The sequence below is a fragment of the Tinamus guttatus genome, unplaced genomic scaffold (genome assembly GCF_059628265.1).
Source record: "Tinamus guttatus ecotype Peru unplaced genomic scaffold, ASM5962826v1 Tinamus_guttatus_pri_ptg000274l, whole genome shotgun sequence".
NCBI lineage: Eukaryota > Metazoa > Chordata > Aves > Tinamiformes > Tinamidae > Tinamus > Tinamus guttatus.
This window is the reverse complement of record NW_028288808.1, coordinates 331,853-358,091: the sequence shown is the minus strand read 5'-3', so window position 1 is coordinate 358,091 and position 26,239 is coordinate 331,853. Positions and strand designations below refer to the sequence as shown.

At 39.9% G+C, this 26,239-nt stretch overlaps 1 protein-coding gene across 1 annotated transcript in view; it reads right to left on the bottom strand.

Annotated features, from left to right (window-relative positions):
- Window positions 1-1,635: 1,635 nt before the first annotated feature.
- GOLPH3 (golgi phosphoprotein 3) overlaps window positions 1,636-26,239 on the bottom strand; it is a 32,720-nt gene continuing 8,116 nt past the window's right edge. The window contains exons 2-4 of the mRNA XM_088527287.1: window positions 12,576-12,707; window positions 6,680-6,794; window positions 1,636-3,624 (exon numbers count right to left, since the gene is read on the bottom strand). Coding sequence (XP_088383413.1) covers window positions 3,200-3,624; window positions 6,680-6,794; window positions 12,576-12,707 — 672 coding nt within the window. The 3' untranslated portion in view covers window positions 1,636-3,199. The remainder of the gene's footprint in view (window positions 3,625-6,679; window positions 6,795-12,575; window positions 12,708-26,239) is intronic.

The window sequence follows — 26,239 nt, the reverse complement described above, 5'->3', positions numbered from 1 at the left end:
AACCTTACGAAAAATACTTGGAAATCACTTGGCAGATGAATCCTTCAGCTATTCTATGCACGTGACACACACTAACCATTTGCAGCTTGTTAACATGAAAGGGTGCTTTATTTTGTTTCATTACAGATTCAGTCCAGTTCACAGAGAACAGCTTAGTTAATACATATCTTCACTTTGTAGGAGAAATGGGCATGAACACATGAGCACTCAGTCTCCAGTCCTTTACAGCCAATTTACGCCATTTTCACCTGGAAGCAGATGCAGATCTCAAAAACATCATGCATGGCACAGAGTTTTCATGAACATTTCGAATAGCAGCACTGTCATGTCATTGCTGCAAACACAGGAAAGGAGGATAAAAATCTCAAGGACTGTAAAATTTGGGGAAAAAATGGATTTATGTTTTGAATCCCATTTTTGACATAAGCGGAAATTTTGGTTAAAAAAAAAAAAAAAAACCCAACCTAAAGCGTGTTTTTCCTCGAGACACCAGTCCGAGCTCAGTGTATGGAGGCAGCCCTCGCCCTCAGCTGACATAGGGAGAGACAGCCGAAGACTCGGAGCGCCCAGAGCCGCCTCCAGCTGGAGGGAAAAGCAATCCCAGCCCAGCAGAGCTCCTACGTTAAACCTTCCTAAACTTCCTTTTTTGCAACAGCAACCAGTGAGGAAGGCGAGGGTGTCTGCAGCTCACCCTGGCAGCGCGGCCAGCACCCCTTCGCTGTGGGCACCCCGGGGCGGTAGCGCCGGCCAGGCCTCCCAGCGGGGCCTCGCGGTGCCCCCAGTGCCCGGCAGCTCCCTGCTCCCTCCGCAGCCCCAGCAGGGTGCAGGGAGCGCGGCGAGCGCAGCGTCGCCCAGCGCCAACGCTCCCATCGCACACGGGCACCCGCTACTCTTCCCTCCGCTCAAAGAGCTACGGAAAACGAAAAAACGCAACACGGGTGAGAGAGATGGACAACAAGAGCAACCGGTTAATTTAATCTACAAGGTACAGAGAATATTCTGCAACCTGTGAAATGCAAGCGCAACACAGCAAATTCCATTAGCCTCCACACATAAAGTGATTACATTTTGAAAAAGTTTTGAAGAAATGTCCAACGTTCATGCCCAAGCTCCTCAAAGTTTTCAACACAGCATCTTACAACTGAGAAAACACTGTTTTAACTTTTTATTTGTAAACCAGATTCAAAATACTTTGCAATATACCTTTTATTTTAAAGAAACAGCATTTAAGAACTGAAAGAACAGCATGGTGTTAAATGTTAAGGACTGTAGTTTTTTAAAAAACTTTGATTTAAAAAAAAAAAAAAAAAAAAAAAAGGTTATAGAGGTACGATGAATTTAAGTTGCATTTTAAAGTCAGCTACTTGGGCACCTAAGTGTTTTTACATGAGGTGGAAGTCCGGTCACAGCTGGGCTGCGCTCAGGGGGAAGGAGGTTCTGCCCTGGCAGCCACAGCCACAAACTCTCCAACCTCCACAGGAATCCTGCACGTCCGAGCGCACCCGAGGAGGTCGGCTTGATCCACCTCACACAAACCCTCCCTTTCTGGTAAGAAGGATATTAACTAAAGCTTTCTGTTAAGCAATAAATCCTTTCTAATTAGCAACCCAAAATAAAAATGACATGTTCGCTCTGTTTCAGGCACTTTCAAGATCATAGTTTATTTACTGTAGGTAAAAAGCTAGTATACAGATTAGGGGATCCCTTAAATTTCAACTCTACAGTTATACACCATCTAAGTATTCTTGCTTTGTATAGTAACCAAAAAAGTTGCTAGACACCTGTAAGCCCCGCTATAAATCTGTGCTGTTATGAGGAAAAAAATAGATAAACCAATGCTTAATTTGTTCAATGCATAATATTTACATTGTGAAACAAGAGAAAGATAATAACAAGCAGTGGTAAAGAGGCAATAAATTTTAAAAAGCCGAAGTTTTTATATATATATATATTTTTACAATAGTGTGCTAATCAACATAATTGTATATAAAAAATTAAAATATAGTAGAGCATCCCGTTACAGAAATGTTAATCACCTGAACTGCAGTCATTACTTGCTAACCATTTACATGCAACACCGGCTAGGACTGACTTTTTGTTTTTGAAGTGTAAAACAGATTATGACACTTAGGAGACAAACATTAACTCATGTACAAACAAAATTAAAAACTGCACTCAAGAATTGTACTGGTCACAAGCCTCTTCCATATGGGAGAAAAAAAAAAATTGCAAATGATGATAGAAAGTGGTCTCTTTCCATACACTAATTATCGAAGGCAATGCATAGAGTGAAAGTACCCGGATAGCAAACGCTGCAGACCCTGGAAATAAACAGCTTTCACACAGAGGCTCTTTATAAGAGGCCTTTCCTTCCACCAAATGGTGACGACAGAGCGAGTAAAGGGGCACCAGGTGTACAACTAAGTAAATCTTGCAAAATACTAAGATGGGGGAGGTTGTTAATATACATTTTGAACTATATATACAACATAATGGAATGTATCCCATCCCAAAATTGTTTTATGAAACAACTGGACCTCTCTACACTAGCCTTATGACTCAGTTATAGTTCTAATGAAAGCATAAGTACACAGGAGATTTACACGTAAAGTGAAATTCACGGGGCGTTTAACAAGAACTATTGACAAAGCTGCTTAATGGCATTTCTGCTTTCAAAGTCATTTTGTTAAGTACAATTGAAACTTTATCTGTGCACGGTGTCCTCACAGACACTTCAATATGGAACTTTGGTGATTTAAGAAGGCCCTTTTCTGAACTGCTATGAACTGTACTGCAGACCTGTTGATGCAGACACACATCTGCGTCAGCTAAGACTAGTGATCCAACTGCATGCACACTTCCTCCTCGAGGTGCTTCCCAAGTTAAACCACTGCAATAACAAAAACATGAAAAATGGATTAAGCCAAGTATTTCAGATAACTGCAATTTAATAGAAGTGAAATGCCAATATGGCAGTAAAACGATTTTCTGTTGCTTTTAAACAGGAAGGTCTCTTGTACCAGCAGAATCCTGTATACAGATACACAGAGAAGGAGGGAATATACCACTTACAATTCCCAAGAAATAAGAGCCAATTCATCATGTGAGAAGGTACAAATTACAGAAAACATGAATAGTCAATAGAAGAGAAACAACTGGTTTACATGTAAGAAGAGAGAACACTTCAGTCTGATTGCAGTTACTTTGTGAAAGCTGCTACTACAGCCCACAGAACCTCATTCGTGTTGGCTTTCATACATTCAACCTCAGGGTCTAAATCCAGAAGCTGTCGCACTCTCTTGGTGGCTAAATCATACTGCTCATCCAAAAGGGGGGCAAAAGCGTTCTCCAGCACATCCGAAGCATGGGCTAAGTACACGAGCGCCAACAAGCGCTTGTCCATGCGGTGAGGGTCGTTCACCCATTTCTCAAGAACTGCTTCTTGCACCTTCTTGATGAGGCGTTGCTTGATGTTGTTGTTGGTGAGGGGGTGCGTGGTCATGTCAAAAAGGAGGAAGTTCTGTTTCTCTGTTGTCAGTACGCCTTTTTCCACTAGATTTTTAGCTAACCGCTCACGGACATTCCGCAATTGGTAGTGCAACTTTAACGGGTTCCACGTTTCACCTAAAAAAGCAAACAGAAAGAAAGCCAGTCAGGCCAAGTTTAATCTGTACTGTTATTTTTTTTTATTATTATTATTCCCCATCCCTGTGGTGCAAAATAAGCTGTCAAAATCATATAGCTGAAAACAGGTTGCTGTGCTCGTGTCAGCATTTCTCTGGTCGTCTCAGACACACATGCACAGGGAGCCCCTAAGAGCATCTCTGAGGAGCCTCAGTGCACATGTAAATTTTGGACAAAAAGGCCAGCTATGTCATGTCCTTCTTAAGAATATGGCAAATATACTGAAGGAAACAGATAACAGTCATGAAGGAAGAGATTTTTTTGGTTGTTTTTAGATAAGAAACAAAGAATATCCTCCAAGCCTGACCATTTGCCTCTTCCCAGCCTGCATCACTTCAGGGACTGGATGAGGTGTCACTGCCATCTTCTCAGCCACAAGGACGAGCTCATGCTCACCTGCCCCACATGTCCTTCTCTCTTCTTTATGCTTTTTCAGATTTACATTCTTCTCTCTCTAAGCTACTGTGTAGATGGGGAGTGAGGGCTTCAATGTTTCTACAGAAATTATTTTTACTGTTTTTTGTTAAGGCAGAAGAACCAGGCGCATGCGTATGTGCGTGCTCACATGTGCGTGTGCAGGAGGGAAACACAAAACAATATAGTGTGTGTGCTTCTGATAAAGCAGAAGTTGTTAATCACTTGGACAAACCTACCTTTGGTTAAAGTTTACATAGCAAGCCAAGTGCTTATCATAAACATTAAAATCCACCCCTGATAAAAGGTAACTTACATTTTAAGATGCAAGAGATAACAAAATATTTCTTATGTAGGTGGCTTTTTCCATAAGAGATCTGAGAATTTCTGTAGCATTTGTTTTGTAGCTGGAAAGTCTTTAAAAGATCATATTCATAACAATCACAAAAAAAGAACTCTGAAATTAGTTAAGGTTTCTCCCATTGCGATGGAAGTTGATATGCAACATATTTAATAAAAAATTCAAGTTCAGTAAGTAAATAAAGTGACACGGATTGCAGAGTGAAAGGCAAAAACTCTGTGAAACCATCCAGGCCCATTTAGCACACTGAACTATACAAGTTTCTGTATGACCCACACTGTACTGAATATGATTCCCCACACTGACCATGAACAAAGCTTTTTAGATCGAATCTAAGAAGTGAAATGTAATAAAAGCAGATTTTGTAGGGTAGTGATTATTTCCTAGATGTGATTTTTTTTTTTTTTAAATTTGTTAGGTTGCTATTTCTATATGCTAAAAAAAAAAAAAAAGAAAGAAAAGAAAAAAATTGTAGTGTGGTGACACCTTGTGACCATTCCCCTCAATTACACATAAATTTGCTTGTGGATATATACACAGATGTTTGTTACATTTACAGAAAGACCTGACATTCTGACCCGAATTTCAATACTCCCAGCTTGGGCAGCAGACCGGGGGGGAGGAAATCAGCCTGGCAAATGTAGCCTTAAACATCTGTGCAAATATTTCCATGCATGCAGTGTAATCTTAAGCAGTATCTTAAGCAGTATCACTGACAGTTAGATGGAGTAGCTATCTACCAGGATCAGGCTCTTAGCTAAAATTCTAAGTATTTTTTCAGTGTAGTCTATCAAAGCCCAATATAAAATACCAAAATATTTTTCTTGAAAGGGCATCTGTCTAAGTCGTGGGAAATGCAGAGGTTCCTAACCCCAACTAAGAAATAAATAAGAAAAGAGGACTGATCCAGATCTCAGCTACAGCACGAGAGATAAATACCTACCCAGAGCCAAAGCTTGGCAGCATCAGGCCTCAAGACAAACCTACAGCTTTGCTGTTCATTTGCTGACCTTCTCCTGACTTGGCACTTACCTGATGTGCTCCGCACTGGGAGAAAGGTGGAATGTCAGCACAGATTGTGTCGGGGGGTAAGAATCACGCAGTGCTTTTGCAAGCTGCAAACCCGTGGCGGTTGGGCCACACGTCCTTGCTGTCATGGAGCACCTTGTTCTCCCTTCTTCCTGGCTCTCCTCGCTCTGCCCGACACACAGCGGGGAGGAAGAGGCAGAGGATGGCCAGGACATGAATGAGGAACCAAAGTGGTGGGAGGGCTGGCTCCAGTGGCACAGGGTGAATGGGAAGAACACAATCAAAACAGGAAGGCAGGAGAAATTTTGTTGGTCTTTGAAACTCTCGGGTTGTTACATTGTTAAACACAGAACATAAATTCAGGCAGACAACTTCAAACTTGTGACCCCTCACCTAGTGAAGTCACCTTGTTGACAAAACGGTGTTTTTCTTCCCTGTACAACAGCTCTGAACTAGTCTAGGGAAGCTGTATGTGGTGTGTTTTGTAAACCCGGGTAATGAGCCTATACTCAAAAAAACAATAAAAGCCCAATGATTAGTGGACAATGGATGTTGTTCATTTCAGTTTAACTTACATATCCCAAGAATACAACCATGGTAGAAGAATATGGAAAATGTTAACTACAACGATAAAGATGAAGTCTGTCTTTTCATCTTTTTGGCAACAATTTATTAGCACTTACCAGAACAACTGCATGCAAAGCACCCATCATGAAGCCTTTGGTTTGAACATCGATTCAAAAATACCACTCACATTTCATATCAGAACTGTGAGTTCCTCCTTATCAACGAAGCTGAGTACTGAGGACACGCAGCTGTACCCTGAACTTTCACTTCCACTAGCCCTTCTTTGCAATAGAGAGGGTTAGTGAGATGGAGAGCCACGTCTCCAGGGTACAGGCCTGGTTTACTTGGGGCTCAGCCAAGATGCCTCCTTCAGAGTTGAGATGTTCTCCAGCGCCTCCATTTAAATCCTCTCCATACCCAAGTTGAAGCCAAAAGTGATGGTTATTTCTATTCAATTAAAAGCTACAGTCAACAAGAGACTACTCTAGAGGAAAGACTAATGAAGTGTTTATTTCTCCGCCCAACTCATGCAGCATACTCTCTAGTGATGCCAGATAATTAGTTTTACTGCAAGGGAAAAAAAATACACACACGAAAAGCAAATGCATTGTGTCTGAGTCTTACCACTGAGCAGCTCAATCCAATTTTGTACAGTTTCAGGAGGCTGGGTCTCTTTTATGTGTTTCAGAGCTTCATCAAGTAGAACATCCCCAGTAGGAGCATCTGACTTACAAATCACCTGAGGCAGAATAAAAAGCAGTCAATAATTTGACTTAATCTACATGCTGTAATCACTCAGCATTTAAGGATTAGAAAAATCTACCTGTTATCAAAACCAAGAAGAATTTAAAAGTTCTCCTTTAAGGATGCGTAAGTTCTAAAAATATCTGATAGTTAAAAAAAAAAAAAAAAAAAAAGGCCTTGGTTACAGAGGCTACCTTTCGTCTTAAGTTACATGTAACCCCTTAATCAACTAAAACATAGCACAAATGCACCCTTAACACCTATTTTTTAAGGAAGATAATCCACTAATGTTCCTCGCTTTCCCCTTAAAGGTCAGTACAGGGCAGCATTAAATTGCTTTCTGACAGCAGTCATCTATTGTACAGCTTCAAAACAATTTTTTCAAAGACTACATTTAAACAACTAGGTCACATGAAGCTGAGAAACCAATTAAAACCAAAAATGCAGGAAGCTGGTTTTCTTCTTCCATGATTTATGGATAAAAGCAGGTTCAAGAAAACAGCTTGGAGCTTTGCAGCTCTGAAGAACACACTGACCAGCAACACTACATTCCATTTGCTAACAGATAAGACACAAGTATTAGGCAAAATATTTATGTCATTTTATTTGTTTCCATAATTTTTTTATATATGATGGATGCTTAAGTTTATTATTTAATAACTCCTAAAAATGATTTAATTGAATGCTTTCTCCCAGAGAAAACAGAAGGAATTTTTTTTCTCCGTAATAAAATAAGAAAAAGGAATAACTATTTGTTTACCAATAAAAGTAGTTATATAAAAGATATACAAATACTGCTTTCTCCTGGTTAGAACAGTACCAAAGCAAAACTTACTGGTTTAACAAGCAGAAGTCAGTACGTCAGTATGTTTTAATAATAACAAAACAACTCTTGCTTCTTTAGGAAAATTACTAGATATTCAAGGTTACTTGGGAAAATAATGATTAAACTTTGCAACTGAAGTACCCTTATGAGTTAGTGAAAGATAGGTTAAAAAAAGATAACAGACAACTTAAAAAGATTCAGAATAATTCAATTTGCAAAGGAGAAGCAGCAGGTGAAAGATCTGGAATTAAATTCATCTTCCAAGGAGATGAAAAGGCGTATGCCACCAGCCTGGAAAAGTATTACATGTCCTTTTGGAACATGTTTCAGCTTTATATTTGTTCTATAATTCTAGAAATTTTTAAATACTAACAATAGGGCAATAGAACATCTCCTAAAGGGATCTGTAGACGACACTCAACTGAGAGGAGCAGGAGGCTACAACAGTTTGATAATGGCACCATTACTCTAAACAGGAGCCAGGTCTGAAGTCCGTGAGAGAAAATCAAAAAGAAATGTAAAGTCACATTGTTAGAATGCAAAAATAGAAGACAAATATAAAATAAATGATAACAAGTACACAGTTCAAAATGACAGTAAAAAAAGATCTAGCAGTTACAGTAAATGACTATGAACTCAAAAGCCAAGTCCTTTGGTAGAGAGATATAATATTCAGAAAAATTTATCAACAGTAGTATTATATAATTCTTTCTGAACAACAGATAAATGTTGAAAGATTACGTCCAACTCAGTAGATATAAAAGCAAAGAAACTAAAATTTTAGTAAAACCATCAAGAATTAAACACAATGATGCAGTGGAAGATTAAAAAGTAGGTTTGTTTAGTTCTCAAAATAAAACCTATAAGATTTTTATACCAAGATATCAACCACTAGCTAAGGGTGCCTAGCTAGGAAAAAATATTAGCTTATTTTGGAAGTATGGAAGACATAGGATATATATTGCCAAGCACTTCACAGTGAGGCTTCTGAATTGTATTCAGTGGAGATTTTTAAGATATACATCTGCCAGGGAGAGACCAGAGAAATCTGATTTTCGGTTACTGCAATAAGATTAGACTGTTAAGATACAGTCCAGATCCACACTTCTGGGAGCTGGAGATCACTGCAACCATAGAACTCTGATATTTGGTTTTAGAAACACAATTACATTCTAATCCAGACAATCCCTACTTAAAACTCAATATACAACAATTTATATTTCTTTAGTTTTATATTTTCTTTATATTTTGATTTATATTTCCAATTGACAAAGTTGTAACATGGCTGCACTCAAAACCGCTATTAACTACCTAAAAGAATATTATCTATCTTCAAGTTCTATATGAAGATATCAAGTTTCTCCTAATTATACAGGAGCATACTTGCTTCAGGCAGGACTTTCAAGTCACTAGATTCAGCTCTATCCATACCCTTCCTTTCAGATTCTTTCTTAATATGAAAATACTCCAACAAACTTATCTTCCCTTCTTTTTAAAATGGACATTCTGGCAAACAAATATATTTTCATATCTTTGAATTGCCTCATATGATTAATTTCACAGCAAACCTTAGTCACTGTGGATATCTTCACTCTGCTGCAGCTAGTAACCTCTTATGTATCACCCAGCTTAAAGAGATAAGATGTGAAATCATTTTATAGATCTGTTTTTATATGTCTATACAAAAAAGACTCACTTTGAAGAAATCTAACCTAGGCTTCAGAGCATTTTTGAAATAATAGGTTTAAAAAAAAAAGTTTAAAATAGCTTTCCTTGCTTTTTTTAATGGGTTCTTCGAGATTTTTTTTTATTATCACTGGAAAGAAAGTTTAAACAGATGGTTTGAAAATAATCCAGAAAGACTGCATGGGTCTAAACACACACATGTTCAGAGCAAAGAGCTGTAAGAAATATAGACTTCCATTCAACTCATCCTTTGCCTCAAACTAACTTGGATCACACATTCATGACATTCCTCTTCCCCTTCCTCTCCCCATACTCCCTTCCATGGGGAAGGGCAGCAGGGGAGACCCAGCCACCTTTCAGTGCTCACAGCTCTGCCTGTTCCAGAAGGAGGATTTACTGACCCTCCCTGCTGCATACTTCTCTCCAGAGTTTTGACACCAGAAGTCACAGTTTCCTTGTCCTTCTTGTGTTAAGGGGGTTGAGGACCTCATGAACTGAATCATCACAGAGGACCAAGCATCCACAACGATGGATTTTTTTTTTTTTAAATAGATGAGCTAAGGTAGAAAAAGCAGCTAAAAAGCTGATTGTGAGATGATGGTGCTCAGCCCTACTGCAAACAAACAAGAAAAACAAAAACTTTACTTATTCTAATTTTTCAGTGATCTATAATGTGCTAGATTTGCCTTGTTTCCAACTGCTGAGGATATTTCAACTATACAGAGTATTTAATTTGCAGATTCTACCATGCAGCTTTGCAATTAAGTGATGCTAATGATTAAGCACCTCCTGTGTTGGTTTTTATTTAAATGAGCTCTCTGCTGTTTAGCTTTAATAACCCCAAAATTAACTCAAGCACGAATCACTCAAAATTGCCAGCTAGCCCAAGGGCTTTTTCTTTTCTTTTCTTTTTTTTTTTTTAAGCTTTAATTATTGAGTTGTTTTCTCTGTAGGGCAGAACACTCTTTTCCATCTTCAGCACCTCCATTCTTAATTACTTTATTTACACGGAATTCTCAACTTTTACTTGTTTCCAGAAGTGCTACCAGTAGGTAGAACTACGGGAGTGATGCTCTACGCTCAGGATAAATACACAAAGATGCTGTAACATAAACCACGCCTTGTGACATTTTTACAAGCTTCAGAAAAGTTCACCACTACCTTCTCTGCCAGTTTCTCATTGTCTCATTTGCATCCTGTGACATTCAGGCATGGATTTAATCTGTCCTGACTACTTCTGAAGCTATACCTTTGAAACTGCAACAAATAATTGGTAACATCTGTTTGATTTAAGGCTTGAAAAGGAAATTCTCGTAGCTGGCAAGTTTCTAAGTCAACTAAGGCCACAGATAGATGCCTGCTGTAACTGGCTAGAAATCCAAATTTCTCCCTAAAAATGGAACCTTCTCTTCTAGTTCTCACCCATCCCCTTGTGCAGCAGTCTCCCCTAGCTACCACCTTAGGACAACATCAAGGAAAAGACTTAACTCAAAACTAAACTCATCACAGAACAAACACGGAATGAGCAGTCAGCCAGAATACTCACCTGATCGACTACATGGCTGCACAAACACTAGTAAAAACTCAAAAGGCTCCAAAACCAGATAAACGTCTTTGCAATATCAGAAGACTGGAGAGAGACAGGACAACCCTTCTCAGCTGCACCACAGTTCAAGTGACCAACGCCTATACTGCTTCTTACAGCCTGTGCCTTGAGGATGTGGAGTTCTGAGCAACAACTGCTGCTTGAAGGAGCTCCTACCCACCAAGTCCCAGCAAGGGTTAGGAGGGGAGCAGAGGAAGCCTAGCTTGAGAGGCCAAAGCTGTAGAAAACAATACTGAAGTTCCCTCCTCACTGAGCGTGGGATACAACTGGGCACCTCATTCCACTCAATGAGCACAACATTTAACTCAAAGAGAAAGCTGAGGGCAAGGTAAACAATGCCTGCAAATTCCCTTAAAAGGGGGTAGAGGGAACTTGATAGTTGAGACACTAAAATTTAACAAGCAAAGAAAGAAAGAAAAAATAAAAGATTGAAATTTGGTGTTACACAATGCAAAACTTCAAGTAACATACATAACAGTGGGAGTCGTCCCCGAGAATGATTTCTCAAACGAAGGGTTGGGAGGAGATAGGGAAAAGACACATTGTATATATCAGTATCGGGGATTTTATTTGCAGGCAATTCTTTAAGCATAAATCGATCTTAATTTGGTTTTCATATTAAGTCTTTTTCATAGAACTCTTCTGCCTGTAAAAGGAAAATTCAAGATAGTCGTAACAGCAGAAGGGAAAGTGTCTAACATTGTGTCGCGTTTAACTCCTTAAACCAACCAAAAAACAACCCACTTGTAATAAATTTTTTAGAATGCAAGACAAGCTTGGCTTTTATTCTTCATTGGAGATAGGCACATATTATTTTTCCATTTTATTAAAAAGCATAGTTAAAATTTCAGTTAGACTGATCTGACAGGGTTTGTGTAGAATGAAAATAACGGCTGAAGAACATTCCTGAATGCTTAAGGAGCCAAAAGCTTTGGAGGAAAAATTTCTGTGCAAACTAATCAAAGCTGAATTACTCAAATGAAACTAGGAGCTGTTTGTCTGAACAGAGGTTCAATTCTTCAGAGCGGGTTGGAGAATTTTCAAACTTTCCATTAAAAAAATTAGCAAAAGGTAATATTGACAGGGAAGTCTGCCATAGAAATAAATTTGTTTGTGGTGAACAGGCAATACTCAACCATGTTTTTTCAATAAATCTATTTCAGAGTATCCACTAATGCCAATGAAGTAAAGACTTGCTAGTGTGACCTTTAAATATTTTACACTAAGGAAAAATCCATCTGCAGAAGAAACAAATTAAAGCCTCCAGTCTTCAGCCTATTTGCAAAAGGAATCTTAAAAATATGCTCATGCTAACATTAGTTATACAGAGCACATTTAAACCCCCAGTCCCATGAGCAAAGCAGACCCGGGCTGGCGGTCTCCGGGGCGCAATGCTCACGGGCTGCTGCCTTCGCAGGCTGCAGCTCAGCCACGTGCAGCAGCCAGGACCTCAGCTGGGCACGACTGGTGCTCCCGGCTACGGGCAACTGCGGCTGCACCCTGCCGCTTGGGCAAGGATCCCAACAGCAACTGGAGGCACTGCTCATGATCCTTATCCCCGTAAAAACAAAGGGGAAATAAAGATCTTTTCCTTACAAGTGCTTGTAAGTTACTGTATTGCCTGGAGCATTTTGTGTGACCGTTTTTTCTCTGCTTACCTTTCTTGTTAAGAGGCTTTTGCGCCTCATTCCACAAGCCTCCAGCTGGAGACGCCCCCGCAGTGCCAACTCGATTAACATACAGCCACGCAACCCCGAGGAGATGCAGTCATTCCAAAAGGATGTGTAACCCTGGGAAGGACAAAAGAGAGTAAGAGATTTCCCCCTACAGACGAAAATAGGTGAAAAGGACTTAGTGCCTTTTCTGCAGCCACCTTCATTAACGTGTCCTTAACACCCTAACTCAATCTGAAGCAGCACAGGTAGCCGACCATCATGTTTACTGAAAACAAAAAGGAGAAACAGACCCATTCCCAATTACTTTTAACACAGACCTTCAGAAAAGTGATACAAATTAGTACAGCAAGGTATCAGCAACTGCTAGATATTAAGTGCAGCTTATAAGTAATTAAAATAGCACAATCACATTTCTCGGACCTCAAGTGTTTGACACTTCCAGCATCACACAGGTTTATCTGTATTTCTTGAGAAATACTGAAATTATTTTACATTCATAAACAATCTGGCACCGATGAAGCAATAATAATCTGAAAACAGGATCAAGTAAAATCTATAACATACTGTAAATTATTAGAAAACTCAATCAGAAAAGTGGCAAGCAGGACAATGTACAAAACAGATTTTTCAGCTTGACTGTAATAAAACCAAAAGACAATGAAACTTTTTCAATAAAATATTTAAAAAGCCACCATATGCCTATCATTTTGTCATTTAAATATCTAATATAATTAATATATTTTGGAAACTTAATGCAGACTGCTCTTATGTAAACTGCAGAACTACAAGCCCGATCTACTCTGTGAACCACAGCACATCTAACATGCTTTATCTGTATTTCTATGTTGAGGATATCTGCTCGAAGGGCAAAGCAGAGTATTTGACTCAATAATTCTATTCAATATCTAGAAACACATTTATTGACTTCTGTACTTTATTTCTTGAAAACTGTGAGGAAGTATGGTCAGTTTTAAAACTCACTTTTCAATTTAAGGGAAGCTTAATGTTCCTAAAACACTGTGACAAAAGACAAATTTATTTACAAAATAAAGGAGAGCTGAAGCTTTCACTTGCATTGGGAAGAGAACTTCTATTATGGAGTAGAAAACATTCAACAAAAGAAAGTTACTGATACAAGAACTGTATTCAAGACAAAAAAAATTTGAGAATTGATTTGTCTTAAATGATTACGGACACACCAGGTGTGATACAGAAAGGCCTCCTAAAACCCTCCTAGCGACGGCATCTTGTCTGTAAAAACACCTACCTCGAGATGCTCTAGGGAAAGCGGCATGAAATAAGAAAAGGAGAACTTTGCCTTTCACAGGATTCTCACCCTAACCACGAATAAAGACTAGCCTGAATCATAAGCAATGCCATTCAATATACTTGCAAATAAAGGCTGCCCATGTACGGAGATACCTCAAGTATATACATCTCAAATCTCCTCAATATGTTTAGATGAATAAATCAGCCACGAAGAAATGCATGTCCTTAAATCTGCATTTCTAGGAACATGATGGTGTTGGCTTCCACATAGCAGCTAGCTGTTTGAGAACTGCATTATTAAAAATCCAGTACTCCTGATATTGTACAAAAGCTCTGTATGTCTAGAAAGTCATTAGCAAAATACATCACAAATAATCTATCTAGAAGACTGTAAATACAGGATTGGAAAGGTGGTTAAGAGGTTTCCCACTCAGCTCTCTATTCGAAGTGTTTGTTATATTGTTATTCAAACCATTTGAATGGAATTTATTATGGAGTTTATGGAATTTATTGGAATTTATTTGGACATTTATGGAATTTATTTCCTTGTGTAGTAACGAAAATTTGCAATCTTGAAGGAAATGGAAACAAATGATCTTGAAGAGATTACGGTCTTCATAAATACACTGTGCTTGCACTAGTGAGTTAGATGACAAAATCAGGAGAACGTTTACTGACTTTTTGTTTACTAGTTTTTCACCAAAGTTTGGGGATTTGCAGCTGGATCGAGAAGAGAAGGGACACCACCAATTTTAAAACACAGAGATTATACTGCTATTACCATGGTGAGGGAAAAGATATTTTGTGACAGAAAGCATCATCCTGAACATTTCTCAAACCATTAAATTGTCAGAACTATCTGGAAAGACCAAAGGAACTGATCATTTTCATCACTTTTTGCAAACACCTCAGATAACTGCAGGAGCTTCCACAGAAGGTTAGTTTGGCACACAACAGACTACCAAAATAATTCCTAAATTATCTCAAACCTCTTAGTGTAACTGAAAAAGGACATAAGACATTTATCTTCAATACTGCAAGCAGCGTCTTGTCACCTATCTCAAATGCACATAGTGTTAACTAGAAGACTACAGAAAAACAAGACCACTCAGCAATACAATATTACTGCTTATAAATGCTATTGATGGGCAGTGAAAAAAGAGAGGGGCAAACATGGGTAGATTGACATGTGTATAGAGTGAGAGAACAAGAAAAAGAAGTAGCTTTCTTTATTATTAATTTCTTGAATTCTTGAAGTAAGAATTCAACTGTTTCTACAGAGAAGCAAAAGAAAGTTACAAAATATGAGTTAAATTCATAACAGATTGACAACAAGGTTTGCTAGGCAGTAATGACAGGGTAAGCCAAGTACGGTTTGGGCAGCCCCTTCGCCCCCGCTGGGAAGACAGAGGAGTCACTCTGAGCAAGCCCTTTTGCCAGGTATTCCTTAGTTGGTAACAGGATATAGGAAACAGACCAGCAAACTGGTCAACACCATTCTTGTATTGTTCACAGGCATTGTATTTAGGCATTCAAATGCCTAAAACTCTTCAAACAATGTCCTGTGGACAACAAAGATGACTACTTAGAGATGCAAGTCATCCTACTATTAAATGCTACTGCACAGCACTAGTGTTCCCACCCACATAACACCAGATAGTTCTGCTTTAGCAATCTTCCTACGTGCTGTTATGATCTTGTAAACATCCCAACTGAATAAAATACTTATTTCATTAAAATTGAAGGGCAGCAGGAAGGAAAAGGATCTTACAAGGTAGAGAGTTATTTTCATCTGACAGCAGCCACATTAGAATAGCACTTTAAGATAGGAATAGCTCACAAAACATTAAATCTATGTTGATTCAAAGATCATAATAATGTTTACAACTGTCATGTTTATTTACACAAACACATCACAAAGCATTTCTTCTTCAAAGTAGACCTAGAAATTCTAAAATAAAAGCAAATTTTGCTAGAGAATAATAATGTGAAACAAAAATAAAAAGTTCATAATTGGTATTTGTTACACTATAACTTTGAAAACTCAGGCAAGCATGGCAAAGAATTAAGAGAATCACTTTCTGCCTACAGTTATTCAAAATCCATGTTCATTAGAGCATGTTTCCCACCATCTCTTGCAGCATTTATTCCCCTTCCCTGCTTCTCACACCCAATCCACAGCTCATCCAGGTTTTCTTTCAGATCTGCAGAGAGGGACCTGGGTGTCATGGTGGATGACAAGTAGGCCATGAGGCAGCAGTGTGCCCTCGTGGCCAAGAAGGCCAATGGGACCCTGGGGTGGATTAAGAAGAGCGTCTCCAGCAGGTCGAGGGAGGTGATCCTGCCCCTCTACTCAGCCCTGGTGAGGCCACATCTGGAGTATTGTGTCCAGTTCTGGGCTCCACAGTACAAGAGGGATGTGGAGCTGCTGGAGAGAGTCCAGCGCAGGGCTACAAGGATGATCAGGGGCCTGGAACATCTGCCCTATGAGGAGAGGCTGAGGGAGCTGGGCCTGTTCAGCCTGGAGAAGAGAAGGCTGAGAGGGGACCTGATCAGAGTCTATAAGTACCTCAAGGGAGGCAGTGAGGAGGATGGTGCTGGTCTCTTTTCAGTGGTGGCCACCAACAGAACTAGAGGTAATGGCCACAAACTGAAACACCAAAAGTTCCACAGGAACTTAAGGACATTTTCTTAACAGTGAGGGTGACAGAGCACTAGCACAGGCTGCCCAGAGAGGTTGTGGAGTCTCCTTCTCTGGAGATCTTCCAAACCCGCTTGGACGCAGTCCTGTGCCACGTGCTCTAGGTGACCCTGCGTGTGCAGGGGGGTTGGACTAGATGATCTCTAGAGGTCCCTTCCAACCTTAAGCATTCTATGATTCTTCTTCAGAAAACAGCTAGTCACTTAAAATACATGACTCCCACTTTTACATCTGGTCTGTCTCCTAACCATGGCCATGTGCCTCACCACGACCACTACCTACCTTGTCTTTCTCTCCCTGCTTTTACCTCTCCAATGTTTTTACCTCTCCAACTGCATTTCCCCACCATCCACCATAACCTCTGCCCGCACAGAGGCTCGTTTCCCCACATCATGTTACTGCGACACATTATGAAGCTTCCAGACATAAAAAGACTGGAATTTTTGTGACCCTCAGGAATTCCTTTATCTCTGCTTGCACAGGTGTGGCACAGGAGACTGCACACTAATGCTATTTAAGTATTTATACTGCATGCAGTGAGCAGGCATCTTGTTCTTGATCTGCTCTCAGAGGGGAAGAAAAAGCCACATGATCCACACATATGCAGGCAAGTCCTTTCCAGAGGCTGGGTCTAGTTTTGCCAGGCTAAGGGCACTTTTTTGCAGTTTCTTTGTCCTTGCTGTAAGGAAATACAAGTGGAGATCTGCACACAAACCACAGGGTAAGCACGTACCACGCACTGGTCTCCTACAGACACCGCACACAGAGCGTGGCAGGAAGCATGGTTTATGCAGGGAAGGGAAGAACAGGACTGGAAAGGTGCTACCAATGGCCTCAAACCTTTAGTTTAAGCTATTTCCTAGCACCTATCCCTCACTTACCCTCCAAGACCCCAGCTCGTGAGCCCCCAGAACCACTGCAGTAAAGACCACTGTAATTCAGTACGTGTGTAAAGAATCAGTAAGTCTCTGAAACAATCAGCCCATCCGTACGGGCTTGGCAGGGAGCAGTGTGCTGGATATTTCTGGATATTTATCCACACAGCGGATGCTGCTTGAATAACTTATGAAACCTGAAATAGTTTTGCTTAAGCTCAAAACAGTCAACAGATTCCTATTACTTCATTCAGCTTCCAGGCAACAGTCAAGCTACCTTATAAAAATAAAATAAAAAAGAAAGAAAAGTTCACTGTCTTCTCCACCACAAATACAAACTAAAGTCACCCAGTGGTAGCAATGCAAAAATTAAATTAAGTTGCTGGTGCCAATGGTGCTATTTCACATTCACAGACGTTACCTCAAACTATTTACTGTGGAAGTATCCTTAATGGATTACAGAGTGAGGGTTATGAACATTTTCATAAAGATGAGGATAAAAGACTTGCACACACCATATAATTAATGTCTTATTTCAGAATACTCTATTATTTGTTTTTTACCCATAACATTTAATTACTAAAATTCTCTTCCAGCCACAAAATCAGAGATTACCACATCAGCCACAGATCAGAAAAGCATGAGGAAGAGGGGAAAAATCTGAAAATATCAAATTAAAAAAAAAAAACAAAAAACAAAAAAACCCACTTTGGCACAACTCCAATCCTGAAGTCTCAAGATTCACATAGGGTAATTAAAAATACTGTGTTTAATTTACTTGTCAAAGGCTACCAATTGAGCACTCTCTACAAAACAACATAGACTGTGGCTACCAACATGTTCCCTGATCTGAGCCTGTGAGTCTCAAGCTATTACACATTACTTTGCAGTTATGGCAAATGAGTATCAGCCCTATAAGCCTTTTAATTAAAAACATCATAAAGCCATGAAAATAGAGGGTGACAATGGCCTGCTTAGACAAAAAAAATTGGGAACAGACCCCTCGGGCCATCCGCAGATGCTCACACGCTCATTTCCCTGTTAGGGGTCAGTGCCAGGTCCAAGTTTTGGCACTGGCTCAGCCTCAATTTACCACATTTGAAGCACAGAGGTAGCGCTTTGCTGCAACAAGGCAGGTAAGCCATCTTAATCTGACCTTCTCTTTCTGTAAGTCTTTTCATATTATATTCAGGCTTATAGTATCCTTTCAACTTTACTTAGTACCCTCGACACAAAAGCAAAGCAAAAGATTTCTTGAAATGAAATAAATAATCAAGGGGGAGCCAGAAGCAGAACCATCATTAGAGTTGCACAAAAACTGAAACTCCTGTTCACAGGAAATTCCAAGCTTAAATTGTATTATAACAAAACAGAAAGACAGACTCGAAAATTTACCAAAGAATGTAATTTCTGAAGTGCCATTTAGAGGGAGCCAGAAGAAAAATTTTAACTCCTTTTAAGCAAGGTAGCTCCATCAAAAGGGAAGCTGTCAAATGGGGAAGGCAGCAGAAAGCCAAGATAACCAACAACCAGAGCACCTGAGGAGTTTGCAAGTCCTGGCTCCAGGGCCCTACATCTGACAAGGGCCTTATGTCTTCGTGGCAGCTTGACTTCAGGATTCCTCAGCTAAAAGGCACAACCTCGGTTAACGAAAGCTTTCCTTTTCACGGACAGTAAATTCTGAATTTAAGGAAGCCTGTTTTCCATTACTCTGCTGGAGATCCTGTCATTACTTTCACATGGGCAGCATTCAAATACTGTGTCAATGGTGACAATATAAAAGCACCACGACTAAACTTATGCTTCAGCATAAACAAATATCTAGCCTTCCTAAACAATGGTTTCTTTCTTTCTGTTCCTTCTGATGTGTGACAGACTATTTTTATGGTATGCTCTCAGCAATTACTGAGGGCAAACATCCTGGAGAACCTCCCATGCCCGCTGGCATCAGGGAAAGTCACTGAGGTCTATGAGCTCCAAGTTGGCTTCACCATCCTCACCAAAATTTACACAGCAGCATTAGAGAGCATGAAGGGGAGAAAAAAAAAATGGCCACAGTTCTGGACACAAAACCTATAAAGGTTTAGTTCCGCTTTTAAAAGACAAAAATAGTTGTCACCTGCTACATTGTCTGATACGGCCTGACTAAAATAAATGTGGAGCCTGGGGGAATTTTGAAAGTCAGTTTTTGTTATTTGTAGGACTGGGCTAAGCAAATGCAGTAGATGGTGCTACAGATGTTGTGTAGAACTGGCCTGCATGTTGCATGGCAAAACTGGCAAAGAGCCTACTTGCTTTTAAAATTCCTATAGCAGGGTATATCATGAAGCAAGAATACCCAGATGCTCATCTTCAACAGTTACCTCAATACCAAGATAAATACTCATGTTTTGTATGATCGTTAATTCAGATACTATTTAAATAGAGGCACTTCAAGTGGCAGACAGAAACACACAAAGGGAAAAAAAAAAAAGGCAGGAAAAACACTGAGGACACCACAGCATCCCAGAGTTTAACTGGTTCTCCAGCACAGGCATCTCTTTTGAACCACTACCTTCAACAGCATGGTAGCATTAACCCTTCTCCACAATTTCAATTACTCTTCCTTCAAGAGAGCCATTTCAATTCTACTGACCTTTCAAATCAACGTCAGCTCTCCACAGTGTTTCATTTTAACCTTTCACAAAATCGGGTAACTTGAGAAGGTGAATCCTCCCATGTCTTCCTGTCCTGCCAGTTGAGGGCTAACCCTGCAAATGCAGCCCAGTAAAGTGCAAGTTTCTGTTTAAGAGGTACCAATTTTTCCTGCTCCTCACTGCTCATCGCAGCCACATCTCGTGAGCCCACAGCTGGATTAGAGCAATGTGGCCACAAGCTAATGGCCAGTCCACTCACCTGATCCACTGGGCAGCTGAAAGAGCAGTGGTGGCAACATGAGGAAGGGAAGCAACGTGTCCAGGACACGGGAAAAAGCAAGAGCAGCCTGTCAGTGACCTCAGTAACGATTACTCTGATCATAATAAATTTGAAGTTATATTATTTAAATCTGACGGGACAACGATCACATCTTTTTCTGCTTCTCTGAAGCATTAGCAAGTTCTTTCAGAGGTGGCTACAAGCCTATTATTTGCCAGCACAAAGCACAGACAGAACATAATAATCCAAACTCACCATCCGCCACCCATTCAAAACCTCCAGCAAAGACAAGCAGGAACAACTTATCTTGAAACAGGAGCTCTGGGGAGCTGTATTTCATAAGGAACTTGATCACAATTGCAACAGTTCCTGTCTTAAACAAGAATTTCTGTATCTTCAGGAGGAGAGCTGGGCAGGGGAGGGAAATAAGTGTACACTGTGCACACGCACGGTGACTGTAACAGGGACTTTGATCTGCCACAGCTTTCACAGTGATGAAAGGCTGCTACCTTACTCTTGAATCACAACCCCAATAGCAGAATTTGCTGCCAATAACTTTACAACTAGAGTGCTATGCATGCTGATGACAAACACTGTTTTTAAGTTAATTAAAGAATTTTATCGGAGAGTATTGGCAGACTCAGGAGAACTAGGCTATCATAAGGATAGGAGAAGAAATCAACACAATCAATGTAATTTATACTCAGTGTGAAATAGATTTATAAAATATTTGTCCAACAAGTGTAATAATTTGCTTTTCGAACATTCAGACTTCAAGCACATCTTCAGAGAGCAGGAAATTCTTTCACTGGAATAATCAAAGAATTCAAAAAGTTTACATAGGGTTATTCTTCCAACATCTTTTCTTAAGAAGCTTCTCAACATAAAAATAAGCAAACAGGTTTTTTTTCTTTTTTTTTTTTAAAAAAAGAACAACAAATAACTTTTCCAACTTCTTAATGACAGAGATAGAGAAGCTGATCAATATTAAAATAAAACTGCACATTTACTCTGATGATCTGAATCACTAAGACCAATGTTTCCCAAACTGAGTTCTATTTTGCCACACAAGTGACATAGGTAAACTATCTGTCAGATCTGTTCCCCAGCATAAATTGAACAACTCAGGTGTTCTGCATCACATAATACAGGACCACATGGAAGACAAACGTGACTTTTTTCCTATAAGAGGATAAGGAACTGTTAATGTGAATCACAGAATGGATGAGATTGGAAGGGGCCTCTGCAGATCCTCTAGTTCACCCCCCCCCAGCTCAAATGGGGTCTCCAAAAGCAAGCTGCTCAGTCTCCATCACAGGCAAGAAGTTCAGACGATTTCCTGCAGTTCAGCTTGTGTCCACTGCCTCTTGATCTGCCAGTGGCACCACAAACTTGCTGAGGGTGCACTCTGTCCCTCAGCCCACTGAGAAGTAACTTGACCCAGGATAGAGCCCTGGGGACGCTGCTAGCTACAGACTTCCAACTGCACTTTGTGCTGCTGATCAAATCCTTTGAGTGCTCTCGATCACCCCACTATCTATTTGCCTGTGAGGATGTTACGGGAGACAGTGTCAAAAGCCTTCCTGGAGCCAAGGCAAATAACATCCACGGCTTTCCCCTCATCTACTCAGTCTTCCTGTCACAGATGGCTACTAGGTTGGTTACATGATTCCCCCTTTGTGAATTCCTGCCAACTACTCCTGATCACCTCCTTGTCCTTCATGTCCTTGGAAATGGTATACAGGATTAGCTGCACCATAACCCTCCCAGGGATCACCGTGGAGCTGACTGGCCTGGATCCTTCTTAGCTTTTCTGAAAACCACAGTTACTTGTCTAAACACAGAAACACCAGAAATGCAGATCCAGAGGTTCTGAAAATTAAGCTGTTACAGCTACCGTTTCAAGAACATTGTAAACCTGCTGTTCACATCTCTGATCTGCCCAAATACTGAAATGGATATAACAGTAGTTGACATATTAGGTAACACATGCTGCTTTTCAGATCTCATTATTGCATAAAACCATACATTTCCCTAAGCTGCTAATTACATTTTAATCTTCTAACAAATATTCTGAATTACTCTTTTGTATATTACATAGGCTGCTAAAGCAGCATCATTTAATCCTGGACAACCAGCAAAACAGGAAATGGTTTTTATCAGCCTGCAGAGGCAAAGCATACTGAATAATGCTAAAATATAGGAAGTTTCTATAAACTATGGGCACACTGCAGGCCTGGGAGACCTAATAGTAGCATAATAGGCAATTCTGCACTAGCTCAACTCAATTCATCTCATGCAGTTGTCCCGTGTGTATCGTTCTACATCTAGTTCCTTATGTGAACTTCAGTAAAGCTCACTATTCTTGTCCAGCTATTTGAGTGACCTCAGAGAGGATGCAAACGCGCAGCACAACAAACCCCAGTGAGAACCAACTCAAAGTCTTATTATCAGCATGTAACTAGCCACATTCATAAGAAACTAGAGGGGAAAATGGAAACAAGAGAAAATGATGATGGAAGATGACGACAAAAGAAAAATCTCAACAGGATTTGAGCTGAAAACAGGTTGGACTGTTCAAAATTATTTGCACCCCTAAGGTAATATTGGGGTAAAGTAATATCCTCTCACTACAGACACCTTTTACTATATGAATTAATCCATTTTCAGCTTCCAGTGATCAAAGAAAAACCTTTTTTATCCTCTCTTTCCAGTGCAGGTTATTGTAATTGAATCTACCTGAAGATGAGCATAATCACAGCAGCGAAGCAGCAGCTGGGAGGAAAAAAGTCTCAGATAAGAAAAGCTGACATGATTAAACTCTGTATGTCCTTTAATGACCTACAGAATCTCTGCTACTTTCTAAGAAATATTCAAACTTCATACAGTCGTCCAGAAGTCTAACAACTGGTGGTATAGTTACCTTAAAGAAAATTTTATTCCCCGTGACAGTATAATACTGCATTATGCCAGGCAGGGTGTCTGTGGCAGTTCCCTCTGGTCAGCAAGACCCAAGCTGATTTTCTTTGGCAAGGAACTGTGTAGTGTGGTTGCATCCAATTTATATTGACCTGAAAATATAATGTTCAGGATTATGCTCTTTCAAATAACTCTTCAGTAATAACTTGCCTTTTCTCCTTTCCTTATTTATCATTTCCCTCTTCTAGTACCCTAAAACAAACAAACAAATATGAGAACAGAATAAAAGCCTCCACAACTCTGGGACTGTGAATTCACTCCCCACTCTTCATTTTTCTTACATATATTTCTTAAATATATTATTATATTGTATATTATTCTCACAACTACTGTCTGCCAGTTCTTATTTTAACTGTTTTTCTGGATCAATCTATTTTGAAATGACAGGACCCAGCTTCTCCCAACAAGAATGCATTCAGAGAAGTGCTACTTTCTATACAGTCTATATTTTTAATAACCAAACCCCTACGGTTCAATTCTCAGATTGCTCTTTCCAGTGAATACAAAATTTCAGATCCAGTAAAAGAAAGTGTGCTATGTAATTGGAAAAAAAAAATAAAGATATTTTCCTGAAGGCAAAATAATATGAATATATTATCATTCCTCTTACCAGACATCTCAAAAATAGAAATAAAGAAATGTGTCCAGAATTGGTGATTTTTTAAAATATTCAAAGAAGACTCTTCTACAGTAACAGGATTTTTTTTCATAAATTAATGGGAAAAAATCTAGTTTCTAGTCTAGACATCTAATTTGTAGCTAAAAAGAAACCTGAATTCCTCTTCATGCGCTTCACAGTAGGATACATGTCTATAGCAACCTATACCTTGTTAGATCTTAGTTGCAAATCTGATTTTTCAAGTCAGTCATTGCCTTTAACAGTGCAGGAACATTTAGTGATATATCCGAGCCTATATCCTTAAAAACAAATTTGTGAATTAAGAAAAGAAAATGAAAAGAAAAAGAGAGAGAGAAAAAAAAAAGCAGTCTCAATTGCAGAACCCTTTTTTATTTGAAAACTACAATTTGGGGATGTTGATGCCTGACTGCGGTCTTGCTGTCCCTCTTTTTCAAGTTCTGATGCATTTTAAATCATAACTATTTTCCTGGAACACACATTACAGTCTGGTTAGAAACAGAAAGGAAGTTAGTGAGGAAAATCTCTGAAGTGTTCTGACACTCCAGGAAAGCATGCATATTCCACATAGTGCTGTATTCTTGACAGGAAACTTGTCAGGCATTTGATTAACCTGCCACTGCATTTGAAAATAAATAACAAACAGCAACTGCTATCAGCTACTGACAGCACTGGAATCAAATACTACGGCCCAGCATTTTAAGCATGTGCACGGGCATGCATTATATAGGCACATCTCTTTGCTAAAATTCAAAATATCTTAAAAAGTGCAACTTTACTGAAGTGGAGGAAACTAATATGTGCATAGTGCTGAACACTTAAGAAAGCCCTGAACAAAACAACTTTTAGGAGCCTAATTTGTCATTTAGGTATCAAAATGCTAACTTAGAAATGTCACTTTCAGCATGATTAGGCATGATCTGCACATGCAGATCAAACTTGTGCAGTTCTTGCGAGGCCACCTTCCCTCAGGGTCCAATCTTTATTCTCCATAGTTTCATAGGATGGCTAAGATCCATGATTAATGGTCTAATCCAAACCCCTGCTCAAGAATGGTCACCTAGGGCAGACTGGCTAGGACCCTGCCCAGACATTTTTTGAGTATCTCCAAGGATGGGGACTCCATAAAATCTCCGGGCAACCTGTTTTAGTGCTTAGCCTCCCCCACTATAAAGAAGTTTTCCCCTCATGTTCAGACAGAACTGTCTCAGTGGGTGTCTGTTGCCTCTTGACCTGTCACGGGGGCACTACTGGAAAGTCTGATGTTATCCTTTTTATATCCTCCCTTCAACTATTTATACACATTGATAAGATCCCCCCTTAGCCTTCTCTCCTCTTGGCTGAACAGGCTCATCTCTCTCAGCCTTTCCTCATAGCAGAGATGCTCCATCCCTTCACCACCTTAGTAGCCTCTGCTGGACTCTCTCCAGTAGCTCCATGCCTCCCTCATACTGGGAAGCCCAGCCCTGGATGCAGCACTTCCAGATGTGGCCTCACCTGGGCTCATCATAAGGGGGAGATCAGCTCCCTCAACCAGCCGGGGACTCATCCTAACCCTGCCAACGATTCCATGGGCCTCCTGGCCCCAGGGGCACATTGCAGGCTCACTGTCACCTCGCTGCCCACCAGGACCACAGTCCTTCTCTGCTCAACTGCTCTCCAGCTCTTTTTGAGAGCCGGAGTAACAGGAGCTTTCCTCCAGCCCTCAGGAACCTCACCTGTTCTCCATGTCCTTTCAAAGATGGTTCAGAGTAGTCTAACAATAATGTCCATCAGCAACCTCAGCAGCCCAGAAAGGCCCATGGACTTGTGCCTGTGCAGTTCACCTGAGTTTACCTGTAACCAGCAAATGAACTCTTGTGTTACCAGCTCTTGAGCATGAAGTCTGACATGTATTTGTAAAAAAGAAAAAAAAAAAAAAAAAAAGTGGTGCTCAAATCCTCCACATTACATATTTCACTTCTTACTAGAAGTGAACTAGAAACACATCTTACTAAAGCAGTAAATATGGCAGGGTCAGAAAAACAGCTCCCATCCTGCTTAGGCACAAGTTTATCCACCATAAGCATACAACAGAAACTTGCAAATGATTGCACGTCTCACCTTAAAAATAGTAATGAATCTAGTGTGCCTTTCTAACGCAGACCAAGCATATCTAACATTGGCTGACTAAATAATAGGTCAGTTTAATTGATTTTTGACCGCAACAGGCAGCATTAAAACTACGGTTCCCTCCTCAGGGCCTAAGAACACGCTGTAGCTGTTCCCA